The sequence below is a fragment of the Orycteropus afer genome, unplaced genomic scaffold (assembly GCF_000298275.1).
Source record: "Orycteropus afer afer isolate SDZICR_OR568_19922 unplaced genomic scaffold, OryAfe1.0 scaffold00222, whole genome shotgun sequence".
In the NCBI taxonomy this organism is placed as follows: Eukaryota; Metazoa; Chordata; class Mammalia; order Tubulidentata; family Orycteropodidae; genus Orycteropus; species Orycteropus afer.
Window position 1 is genome coordinate 1,353,353 of NW_006921809.1, and position 13,753 is coordinate 1,367,105.

The 13,753-nt window shown below is 36.9% G+C and overlaps 1 protein-coding gene across 1 annotated transcript in view; it reads right to left on the reverse strand.

Annotated features, from left to right (window-relative positions):
- NBN (nibrin) overlaps window positions 1-13,753 on the reverse strand; it is a 66,341-nt gene that overhangs the window by 35,627 nt on the left and 16,961 nt on the right. Inside the window, exons 2-8 of the mRNA XM_007948753.1 lie at window positions 11,805-11,938; window positions 9,819-9,967; window positions 9,215-9,374; window positions 6,423-6,526; window positions 3,666-3,783; window positions 2,838-3,031; window positions 395-492 (exon numbers count right to left, since the gene is read on the reverse strand). Of these exons, the coding sequence (XP_007946944.1) occupies window positions 395-492; window positions 2,838-3,031; window positions 3,666-3,783; window positions 6,423-6,526; window positions 9,215-9,374; window positions 9,819-9,967; window positions 11,805-11,938 (957 nt within the window). The remainder of the gene's footprint in view (window positions 1-394; window positions 493-2,837; window positions 3,032-3,665; window positions 3,784-6,422; window positions 6,527-9,214; window positions 9,375-9,818; window positions 9,968-11,804; window positions 11,939-13,753) is intronic.

Genomic DNA, 13,753 nt, shown 5'->3' on the forward strand with positions numbered 1-13,753 from the left:
AATGTCACAGCCTCAGTGAGACCGTCTCCAACCACCTCATCTAAAATTACCTGCTGTCGGTTACTACTGTTTTATCTTCCTCCTTGTACCTGTCCCTATCTGAAACATCATGTGTGTTCTGTTTATTGCCTGAATCCTGACATTTAGAATACAAAGCCCACAACAGTAGGGACCTTGCTTATTTGGTCAGCACTCTATCTCCAACCCTTAGAACAGTTCCTGGTACATGGCAGCCATAAATATTTACTGAATAAGTAAATGACGAAATAATAAGTGAGTAAGTTTTAAAAGACAGTGAGTATGGTTAATTCCGGCAAGTTTAATGTGAATATAGCCTATAGTCAATTTACAGAACAAAGCTAATAAAGAATTAGTAAAATAATGTTTTAATTACCTGTACTGGGCTGGCCCTGAGGATCACAGTAATTCTCTGTAGTCATGAAAATAACTGCCAATCCAATTTCTGATTCAGGAATAGGCCTAAGACCCCGCCTGTTAGAATAAGATAGTTTAAGTATAATGGTATATTCAAACTAACAACTCTTATTATTAAGATGCTATCAAACCTGAATCAACCATTTTTTTTTCCCTTCTGCAGAGGTATCACAATTTTATGGTATGAAAAGAATTTCAAATATAAGTGGACAGGTGTTCCGTTAAGGACAGCCTTTCTGAAACTATATAATTGCCCTCCTTCACACACACACACACACACACACACACACACACACAAATCAGTGGGACCAAAGATCACAGAACCAAATGTTAACTCATGATCCAGGCATCAACCTCTGAGCAACCTTTTTTGGTTGCATGCTATGTTGTTTCCTACCTTTGTACACACTGAAAGGCATCATCATGACATGGTAAAGAGCATGGAATCTAGTATTAAGGTGCCTGTGTTCACATCCTGGCTTGTCTTCTGTGTTCTGCTCAAGCTTTTGCCTCAGTTCCCTCATCTGTACAATGAGGCCACAGCAGTATCACACAGGATTGTGTGAGGATAAGCAAAGCTCTTAGAACACTACCTGCTACACGGTAAGTTATTACATAAACAAAGTAATTACTGCCATTGGTCTACCTGGCACATTTTTCTTCTGACTCCTTGAAAGACGAGCTCTTTTTAGGTCACAGGTAAAATGGTACCTCAAAGAGGTCGTCCCTATTTACAATAAGCATCTCTTCTCTGTCCTGTTACTCTGTTTCCTTTATACCCTTTTGTAATCTTCTGTTTGTCTTCTGTCTCCTCCTAAGCTTCAACATGGCAGGGACCATGGCTATCTTGTCTACCCCTATATTCCCAGAGACTAAAATACAATAAAGCCATAGTAAATATCTGCTGTAGTAGCAAGATGGTATTTTTGTTTACACGGTGTTTTTTTTGCAGCATGCAATAAATCTCCTTCAAATAAAATATTCATGGGATAGATGACTGAAATTTTACTTTTTATTTCAGCAAACCCATAAGACAAAAAGCAATCCCATGGTCAGATGGGCTCCTGGGATAAGAAAAAGGGATCTTCAGTAAAGAGCTGTCTTTGGCCTTTTTAGGCATATAAATACCCCAGGCCCTAACAACTTTTTGCTAAGTGTAGAGAAATCTAGTTAACAGGCTACTACAAAGCCTGCTAAGGAAGGCTGGGCAATCTACTTCCGTAGTGATACCGCCTCAGAAACCCAAGGAGGGGTCTCTATGAGTCGCTTCCAACTCAATGGCACATAACAGCAACAGCAGCAGGATTACTAGTACAATCAAAAGTCTAGGAAATAAAACCTGGATTTAGCTCTGTGGTGGTTAAGTCTGTGTATCAACTTGGCTGGGTCTGGCTGAGTGGCTGGGCAACTGGATGTAGTATTCCCCATGATGAAACTGGTAATCAACTCCATTGTATAATCTACAGTGAGCAGCTGTGTAGCTGCCTTAGGGATGTGGTCTGCTTCCCGTATATAAGGAGAAGACTTGGGGTCTATAGCTTATGGCACACTTGAACCCTGCATATAGGCGTGTTATTCAGTAGCCTGCCATGCTCTGCCAACCTTGGGACTTTCAATGGACTTAAATTAATAGCCTGCCATGTGGTTTTGGTAACATCAGGACTGTGCCATTTTATTTGATGACCTTGGGCTTGTTAGCCTCAGCAGCCAGAAGCTGCCTGAGTAAAGAGATGACTCTAGCTTCAGTGGCCTGGGAGCAAGAGGCAGAGCTGAAGCCCAAGGTCGAGGGACTTTCACCCAGCCCTTAGAGGCTGGCACTTTGAACCTGGACTTAAAGTTTCCAAACTGTAAGAGAATAAACTCCTGTTTGTTAAAGCCATCCCATTTGTGGTATATTCCTGTCAGAGTGGCACTAGGTAAGCAGAACAAGCTCCTTCACCCTATTTTGCCCTCTACGAACACCATTCTAAGATATCTAACAGACATTTCCCCCATAGTAACCTATATAAGAGAAATAAAAAATATCCAAATGCATTTTTTTGATAATAACTATCAAGGGACAAATATATTTCAACTCAACATGTCAGGGAAAGTTTACCTAAGTTTTAACTCTTGGCAACTGCTTTATGTTCTACAGAAAAACTTAATAAACACTACCTTATTAATGTAGAGAGGTAAATTCTATCAATTTTATTAAAGTATAAAGTATAAGAAATGGCAGTAAATAAATATTATGGTAACACTTTCCAGATAAAGATTCTACTTCAAGCATACTGACACATAATCAATTTTCTAGTACTCTACAGTAAAAAACTATATACTAACTCTTGTTCCTAGTTTTTACACTGGAAAGTGAAATGAAATGTTTTGTATTTTTCTACTAATAAAGAAAAACCCTGTACCTCTTAAGCATATCCATAATTGAATGAATCCAGTTTTTCTGAGAGTCAGGAATTAAAGTCTGTGAATTTGCTATTCCTACATCAACAACACAAGTTCCAGGAGCTAAAAAGAAATCATCTTTTTCTTCATTTTCTTCTGTTATCAATCTTGTTTTCCCACCTCCAAAAACAACAGCTGAACTTAATTTCTTATGCTAAAAATGGAAAGAAAAAGAACAAAAAGTAATTACATAGCCAAATTTAATTACTTGAGTATAGTTTCATAACTTTACAAACTTCAAGTTTAGAATTCAAACAGAAGTAGAACTGAGGTAGAATTGGCTCTACTTCTTGAACATGCCTCTACTCTTAAAGAAGATCACGAGCTCACCAAGTACCTCTGTGGCCCACCCATCATCACATTTTCTACTTCTCCTCATCATCGTCAGCACACGGTACTGCAACTACAGGCTTACTTACATGCTTTTTCCACCACAACATAACCTCCTGGAACCCCCAGTCAGGCACACAGAAGGCATTTAATAGATATTTACTAAATCAACAAGTTAGGACTTAAAGTTTTCTGTCCATCTCCTCTAATAATTAATTAATTTGCTAATTACCAAAACTGAAGCAGGGCCAATTCAATAGTACCCAACAACAAGAAGAAATATCAATCACGTTCATGGTCACTGAGCAGGTTTTAGAGCTTAATCAGTTTTTTATTCCACTTTACATTGCTACACAAAGTCCCAATGTGAAATGCATTAACATTATCAATAACAGATAGTAATAATTTATCCTAGTTTACAATGTTTTCTGTTAGGGAAATTTAGCTTATAACATTACCTGTTTGGCATTTAGAAATACAAATGTTCTCCCTTTGAAGATTTCTTTTCTTTCCTGTCGCCCTGATAGATCAATATTGCTATTTCCAATAGCTGGTTCATCAATAGGTGGGTAAAAACTGTAAAAACAATTAAAATATTCCAGTGATCCATTACTCTGTATATTTGCTATTAAATTTGTAAATAGTATCTATCTAGATACTAAAAGAAGGCTGGCGGTTCAAACCCACTAGCCACTTCTCGGGAGGAAGGTTGGGCAATCTACTTCCCATTGATACCACCTCGGAAACCCAAGAAGGGGTTGCTATGAGTTGAGATCAACTCCACAGCAGTGAGTTTGGTTTGGTTTAGATATTAAAAAGCTTAACTTCCACAAAACCACTAAAGCATTTTAAAAAAATAAAAAGTAAGAGTTTTATTTGGATTACAATGATTAAAAAGCATCTAAATGCTTAATCTAGAAATATGGTAACATGCACCACATGGAATAACAAGATTATTCCTTATTTTATAAAAATATGTAATCCAAGGTAGACAACATTAACAATATACATATTAAACATATATGAATCAGACAAGCTATGTGAATTACAAAAGGCTGAGAGTAATGTTTAATGTTATGCATAGACATCAAAGTCTACTAGAATCTTTGTAATACTTTGAATAGGTATTTGTCAATACCTATTAATAATGTTCATGTTCCAATTCTCAGAACTGATATCGTGTTTTGTTATAGGTCTCTTTAGAGAAACTTACAAAATTTTAAAACGTATATTATTTTCAGTTTAAATAAAATTTCCAAAGTAAGAATTAAAGAATAAATTTTTTAAGCTAAAGAATATAAGCTAAACAAATAATAGAACAGAATGCTAGAAGAACCCAATGGAAATGGGGAAAAAGAAGAAAATGGAGAAGTCAAGAGCTAAGTCTCAAGCCTTTTATCAGTTCATAGTTTCCACGTCCTGTATAATCAGATCTTTTGATACAGCTATTCCTAACTGACCAGCCTGACAGTGTGTCTACTCTCTAGTAAAAAAAATCTATTCTGATATCATATTGATGTTGGGAAGACAATAAAGGAAGGGCAAAATTCACAACCTGGACAGTCAGTCAATAAGGAATCAAGAACTAATTATCTTCACAGACTAACATCTAATGTGGTAAAAATACTCAGTCATCAGAGCCACCATCTAGTACTTTAGAACTAATTTGCTTGCATACTTCCCCAGACTTTTCCTTGGCAACTTAACATGTTTTATAAAGTAAATCTGAGTCATGATTGAACATTCAAAGTTTTAATTAAGAATATAAATGTATGCATTTTAATTCACTACAATGGATGCTCTAAGTCTAAAGCAGTGATTTCTGGAACCTGCAATCTCAAATGAGTTGGTTATCTGCAGGCAAGAGCAGACTTAGTTGACTGGGCAGAATGCATACCACCATGCTATCTGGTTTTCTAAATAACTGATGATATTTGTTCTACTTTTAAAAATACATGTGTACACCAATGTTCATGGTAGCATATTAACTATAGCCAAAAGGCAAAAATAACCCAAGGATCCATCAGCAGATGAGTGGATAAACAAAATGTAGTGAATGCATACAACGGAACATTATTTAACAATAAAACCAAACCAAACCCACTGTCATCGAGTCAATTCCAACTCACAGAGACCCTATATGACAGAGAGAACTGCCCCACAGGGTGTCCAAGGCTATACATCTTTATAGAAGCAGATGACTTTATCTTTCTCCCAGAGTGGCTGGTCAAACCACTGACCTTCTGGTTAGCAACCCAATGCTTTAACTACACTGCTACTAAACCAAAAACCAAACTCACTACCACTGACTTGATTTCTATTCATAGTGACCCCCATTGGGTTTCTTTGGTGGTTAAGGTTGTTGTCAAGTTATCTAGGCCTGGCTGAGTGGCTGGGCAGATAGAGGTAGTTATTCCCCACGATGAGACCGGCAATCAACTCCAGGGTGGAATCTGCTGTGAGCAGATGAGTAGCTGCTTTAGGGCTGTGGTCTACTTCCTGTATATAAGGAGAAACTTTGGGATTGGTCTCTAGCTTATGGCAAGCTTGAACCCTGCATGTAGTCAAGTCATTGTTCAACAGCCTGCCATGCCCTGCCAATCTTGGGACTTCATCTGGACTTGAATTAGTGGCCTGCCACGTTGTTTGGTAACATTGGGACTATGCCTTTTTTACTTGTTAACCTTGGGCTTGTCAGCCTCAGCAGCCACCAGCTGTCCGAGTGAAGAAAAGCCTCCAGCTTCAGTGGGTAGGTAGCAGGAGGCAGAGCTGAAGCCCCAGGTTGAGGGGATTTCACCTACCTCGTAGCACCTGGCACTTTGAACTTGGACTAAAAGCTTCCAAAACTGTAAGAGAATAAACTCTTGTTTGCTCAAGCCATCCTATGTGTGGTATTTTTCTGAGAACAGCACAGAGGTAACCAAAACAATTTCCAAGGCTATATATCTTTACAGAAGCAGAATACCTCATCTTTCTTCCACAGGGAAGCTGGAGGGTTCAAACCACAAACCACCAACCTTTTGGTCAGTAGCCAAATGAAATAACAACTACATTACCAGAGCTCCTTAATTTAACCATAAACAAGAATAAAATTCTGGTACATTCTTTGAGACAGATGAACCCTGAAAACATTATGCTGAATCAATTAAGTCAGACCCAGAAGGATAAATATTGTATAATTCCACATACATGAATATCTAGAATGCATAATATACCTTTCAATTTGTGGAGGCTGCTTTTTGGACTGAACTGCTTTGAGAAATTCAGTGAAATATTCTGGCTTTACAATTGGACATCCACAAATAAGTGCACATATTGTCTAAAATGAAGAAAAAACTCCTTTTTAGGGCAGGGAAGTATAGCATAAGACATATAAATCAATTTTAAAATGCATTTCAATTTTACAAACATTAAACTATTAAACGTATATCTGAGAAATGAGAAACTCAGAGAAGACATACAAAGAGATAAACATGTGGTATAAAATCTTATCAGCTTTATTGACTTTCATAAACATTGTAACAATGGATTAAAACTATGGATAATTAATAATATAAATTACTTATTTTTTAAGAAAGTAAATAAAGGAGTAACTGCTAAGGATTGAGTAAAAGCTCAAAATAAGTACACATAGTTAAGGGAAGAAAAAACAACAAAGGAGGAAACTAACATAAGAATTAAGCTGTACATTTCAAATAGAATCCACAAAATATGTTCAAAGATTAGCATATATAACCCTCAGCAATGAAAATGAAAATGTAAGTAAGATTCAGCATACTTCTAGGAAATAACCCAACTTAAGGCAAGCTGTGACTGTGCTTCTAATAACAGAGCATTACCTAAACAGGAGAGGAAGTAGGTTTAGGGTGTTTCCCAAGAATCAAATCTGAAAGACACCAAAGCTCAAACATGAACAAAATAATTGTTCTGGGTGAAGCAATGATGTGAACTACAACATTGGACTGAGGAAGTTCATGTGACTCTGGGCAAATTATTTAATTGTTCCATGCCTCAGATTCTTTCTCAGAAAATAAAAGTTGAACTGTTGTTGTTGTGATATGCCATCAAGTCAGACACGACTCATAGCGACCACTCTTTGGGCTTCCGAGGAAGTATCACTACGGAAGTAGATTGCCCAACCTTCCTTCCAAGGAGTGGCTGGTGAGTTTGAGCCATCAGCCTTCTGGTTAGGAGTCAAATGCCTTAAGCACTATGCTACCAGTGCTTCTAAAAGTTGAACTAAATGCTCTAAAAGTTCTCTTTTGGTACTAACCTTCAATGATCTTTAATAAACATAAGTAAATCTGTACATCTGGAAAATTTACTGAATATATATGATTTATATATATATTTGGTAAGCTTTCTAGGTGTACATTTTATATGTCTGTAAATTTATTTATATATATATATATATATATAAATTAGGATATAGAATACAATTTATTATACTTATTAGAGTTCTGTATATATATATGTATACATAAAAATTAGAATGTATGTATTATAGCTAAAGAGATGTCCTAAGAAAGGCTTGCTGCTCAGGTTACACCTCAAGTTCAATTTGTATCTTGGTGGAGTTATCTCTGATCAAGGGTCTCGCATCTTTACAAGTCTATGAAATTGATACATTCAGCAGCATTATGAGCTTCAGGAGTACTAATTATGCTAATAACCCCACAGATACTAGATGCCTAAATCAGAATGTCTCCAATGGGAGAGCCACTAGGGGACATCCGTATCCCAGTGTTAGAACAGTATGCGCTCCTATGAACGGATGCTATCTGTTAAGACTGTGTCACCACCTAGGAAACACCTCTCCAGATCATCCAACTGTGCCTGTTCTTACTTCACAGCCACCAAGCAGGGGCAGGATTCCTTATTCCACTTCTCAGATACCCTGATATCCTAAAGGGGACTGTGTTGCAGCCCACATGTAAATATTCTGGCTCCTCTAAAGGTGTATTCCCACTGTAAACTAATAAATGGTTATTCTGATTTAGGCATCTATTATCTGTGAATTTATTAGCATAATTAGTACTCCTGAAGCTCATAATGCCACTGAATTTATAAATTCTGTAGACTTGCAAAGAGGAGAGATCCATGATCAGAGATAACTCCACCAAGGTACAACTGAACTTGAGGTGTAACCTAAGCAACAAGCCTTTCTCTAGGACACCTCTTGAGCTACATACAATACATACATTCTAATGTAAATAATTGTATTAGTTACTAAATTCAACTTATAAGGATCTTTATGGACTCTAATAAAGGAATCTAAATATCTGTTGCTTTTCCTTGTAAGTATTAATCTAAAACAATCCCTCATTATCTATGATCCAGCTGCTTAAAAGGAGACAAATCACCTCCCCAATGTCTTTCTTCAGTTAGTTTTGGGTATAACCAAATCTGATGAAGATGCAAAATCTGAAAACATACCAAAATAAATCACTGTTTTAATGCACAGTCAGCATCTTCTGAAATGAAATCTGCATCTGTCTACAAGTTGTGAGGATACATTAAAGTAGTATCAAATAAAAAGAACTTAAAGTCTTTGTGATTATGGATGTAAGTGAATACTAAATGAAAGAGCATGAGATCATGAGAGGGCATCACAGACTGGAGGAAGACAACTTGATGTAAGAGAGATGAGGGGCTTATTTGAAGACCAGCAGCGATCGCTAGTAGTTTCACTTTTAAACTGAAAACACAAATTACACTGTAGTAATCTTCTTGGTGAGACGATAACATTAATAATTTTCTGATATGCTAAATCGAAATTAAAATCTAATTTTATGTAAATTTACTTGCCTCAGATGCCAAACAAGGCATCAGAAAAGCCATTTTGGCCTACAAAGGATACAAAGGCATGGGTAGGAATTTTAAGTCCACAACTTAACAGTTTTGATAGTTCTTAAAATAAATGACTTAAAAGTCTACATATGGTGGGTAACTGACTGAACCTGAACTCACAGAATTAATTTCGGCACATTAACAAGGCAGAACCTACTTTAATGGTAACTTTAACTGATGTCATGACGAGGTGAGTACATTCTTCTGTCCAACTGTTTACAGAAAGTCCTCCAAGTTGAAAAATAGCTTGATTTAAAGCAGTTTTCCCAGAGACATCTAAACAAGAAGAGCATGCAACCAAAGGCTCATACTCTACTCTGTGAATGAGAGTAAGTTGCATCAAGTTAGATTACCAGTTATAGAAACGGCAACTCACAGTACTTTAAGCTAATATCACATGCAGTTATTTTTAATTTTATGTACTACTAAACTTTCTACCTTATGAAATTATCATTCCCTAAGTCTTGAGTTCCACTTACCAAAAAAAAAAACACTGGTCAAAGTTAACATTAACTTTCACGGAGGCAGAATCAAAACCCAAGCAGCTACAGTCAAGGCTCTCTGGGCCCATTCAAAATCTCATTCACCACCACAATCACCTATGCTTACCACTCTAGGGTGGCACAACATTCAATACTGGGGTAGGGAGGTACTGAATTACATCGTCTTCAACTCAACATCCATAAATATTCTTTTCCCTCAGAATGTGATCAGTGTCAAATAAAGTGGTTCATTTTAATATCAATTAAAAAGATCCTTACCTGAATTTACTTTCAAATACTCCAAAGGTAACTCTATCTCCTGTCTTCAAAGTCTGGGAGACACAGTTCTGTATTTTTTCATCATTAACAAAGGTACCATACTTAGAAGTATCTTTTACTGTCAATATGGGGATTTCATCTGCCTGACTCTGAAAATCAACAAATAAGTTTATATCTTTTTCCACTCAGTAAATACAATTCCCAGGGGAAGAAGTTTCAAAACAAAAGGTTGACAACTTTTTGAACAGGCAATAGACAGGTGGCTAACCTCTCAATACAGCAGACAATATAGTCGTTGATCTGGTTGCCTGTTCAGAATGATCACTCAACTAGCAATTCCTCATAGGGAAACTGCTTTAATTTCCTAACAAACAAAACGAACCACTTCCTGTCAAGTGGACTCCAACTCATGGCAAGCCCATGGGTGTCAGAGCAGGACTGTGCTCCCACGGTTTCACAGCCTGATTTTTCAGAAGCAGACTGCCAGATCTTTTTTCCAAGGCACGTCTGGGCGGGCTTGAGCAACTGAGAGTGTTAAGTATTTGCACAATTTCCACAGTTGTCCCTAATTACCCCTCTCAAACCATACATTTTTTTTTTGTAAGTCAATAAAAATTTTTCCTGATCCCTCAATTTCACACATTTGTGAATTCTTTGTTTTTGTACACTGTTTCATGTATAACATGAAAGCACTGTCCCTAATTTTTTTTTTTAACATTATCAAACACATTGTCAAAACTGGTCAAGTTAGAAAAAGGAGATTAAAGGCTAGTTTCTGATACCTGTAGCAACAATTTTACTTTTTCTGTAGGAATTTCAACAATAATGTTTCTCTATACCTAAAATACAAACCCCGAACCTAAAGATATCATTGAATAAATTCAGCATTTGTTTATATGTAATTTTTGCTCAAAATTATGGCTTTTCTTTCTTATTACCAACAACATTACCATAACTTGAACTATTTGTATATATATTTTATCACTTTTATTCCCCACTAAAACCCACTATCATCAAGCTGATTCTGAGTCATAGCGACCCTTTAGGACATGGTAGAGCTGCCTCACAAGGTTTCCAAGACTGTAAATCTTTACGGAAGCAGACTGTATCATCTTTCTCCAGTGGGTTCAAGCTGCCGACCTTTCGATTAGCAACCGAATGCTTAAACCACTACGCCACCAGAGCTCCTTTATGCCCACATTTATGATTAAAAAAAAAAAAAAAAAAAGCAAACAAAACATTATGAAAACAAAATAGCCATTCAAAGGAGCTATGTAACATAAGCAACAGTTGTTCCTCCTTGTGAAACAAATCAATTCTTATTGTGAATATGCCAGTGTTCACATGGCTACATTAAAAGCAGGATTTACTATGGTCTGAGCTCTGGTGACAAAGTGCTTAAGGCATATGACTGCTAACTAGAAGGCTGGCGGTTCAAACCCACCAGCCACTCCTCGGAAGGAAGATTGGTCAACCTACTTTTGTAGTGGTATTGCCTCGGAAACCCAAGGAGGGGTCACTATGAGTTGGGTCCAACTTGGTGGTAGTGAGTTTGGTTTGGTTTAGCTCACTACTCTGTCACCAGGCACAGACACTGACATACTGTAAGCACTCAATAAATATTTAAATAAATAAACATGAGTATGTCCAGCTCTCCCTAAGTTTCTAAGTCACAGAAAACTGGCTTTTGAAACCTAGGTAAAATTCTGAAACACAAATTTTAAACCTCAAAATTAACAAATGCCACTGGTACTGTTGCCAAAGAACAAGTATTTAATATTTTTTAAAAAAGATCTAGAAAGGGAGTGAAGGAAACACTTCAAAAAGAAAAGACAAGGAAGAAAAAAAAAATAATGTAAAAAAAAAGATCTAATAGTTTTGTAAAATGAAAAGTGTTAAGAAGTCTCTCCTACAAACGTGTCAAGGCAATCATCTGTGATTTCAATCACCTTACCGCAAACTAGTAAAATAAAATTAGTGTCATACCAAGTTCATTACAGAAAAGTTAGCAGTTAACACAGCATGATTTCGACTGATTGACTGATCCTTGTCAATTAGAATTTCACAGTTTTTCCTTCCAACAATGTATTCAACACCAGTCAAAAGTCTGAATGGTTCTCCTAGATTAAAAAAAAGAAAAAAAGTAATTTGAGACACACACACACACACACACACTTATATATACACCTACATGCAAACATACATGTATGTGTAGATATAATTATGACAAATTATTTTGTTACTTGAAGTATAATCACGTTGTTGTTGTTGTTATGTACCGTCGAGTAGGACCCGAATCACAGCGACCCCTTCTTGGGTTGCCGAGGCAGTATCACTACGGAAGTAGATTGCCCAACCTTCCTTCCGAGGAGTGGCTGGTGGGTGTAATCATAGGAAATCAAAATTGTGTTTTTTAGTAAAGTCTAACTGAAGCATACAAAAGGCTATCTAAATAGATGGAAAGCCATTCCATACTTCTGAAAATATAAACAATATTGAAAGGAGTCAATGCTCCCCCAGATTAACTTATATATTTAATACACCATCAAACAAAATCACAGTATCAGGTGTGGAACTTGACATTGTTCATAGTAGCCACAGAGTTGATTCTGACTCATGGTAATCCTATGTGTGCCTACTCTATAGGCTTTTACAGCAGAGACCTTTCAGAAGCAGATTGCCAGGGTTGTCTGCTAGGCACCTTTGGGTAGGTTCGAACCATGAACCTTTTGATTAGTAGTCAAGTGCTTAATCACATGTATCCCCCAGGTAGCTCTTGAAACTTGATAAATTGATTCAAAAACTTCATTTGGAAAATATAATGTTAAAAAAAAGTCAACTAAAAATTGAATAATATTACAAGAATTTGCCCTATCAGATGGCAAAATTTGTCATAAAACTACAATAATTTAAAAGAAAGTAAGGTTTTAGATCAAGAATAAACAACACAGAACAATAAAGTCCAGACCAGATTCACGTAAATTTATATATGAGCATTTTGTTTTATGTTAAAGGTAGCATTTCAAACAGTGTTGGAAAGGTTTTTTTTTTTTTAAGTTGGAAATCACCAATTATTGGTGTAACAGCATCTATGTTGGAGACTTAAAGAGTTTAGTGGGAGAAAACAAGATTCCATTAGGTGACTAATAGGACAACTGACTCTACAGCAACAGGAAGATTAGGACAGATAAGCTAGACAAATAAGAAGTGGTCCAGAAAAGCCTTGAACACCATTGTAAGCCACTTGGATTACTTCCTGTTAATCAGAAATACTTAAGACTATTTCAAAGAAGCAATTTTCTCTGTTGGTTTATCTATATTTTTTTCTAGAAGAATGGGTCCATATTTTTCATCAGCTTCATGACCCGTAAAAAGTTAACGATGCTGTCCATTAATGCTGGAGACATTTTCCTTCTGTCATCACCCTACAGGAACCCTGAGAGCCAGCCACAGGAAGGCATCCTCCAGTGACTGACGCCTACGTATCCATCAAAACAGTCTATCTCCCGCATCAGCAAGTGTTCGAAGTCAGAGTGAGGACTTTAAGTTGTTACAGTATTTATTTTCCTTACTATCACTTTAGCTTTCTTCATATTACCTTATGCTATCAATGTGGCCCAACATCTTATTTTTCCGAGTCACAATAAAACCACCCAAAAGCAAGGACCAATCGCAGGCTATACTTATGCACCAATTAACAGTTGTTGTTATGTGCCATCGAGTCGGACCCGACTCATAGTGACCCCTCCTTCGGTTTCCGAGGCGGTATCACTACAGAAGTAGATTGCCCCATCTGCCTTCCGAGGAGTGGCTGGTGGGTTTGAACCGCCAGCCTTCTGGTTAGCATTCTAGTGCCTTAGGCACTACGCTACCAGAGCTCCCCACCAATTAACTAGGCAACCAGTTAACATGTGATAAACATTTTCCACTGCTGC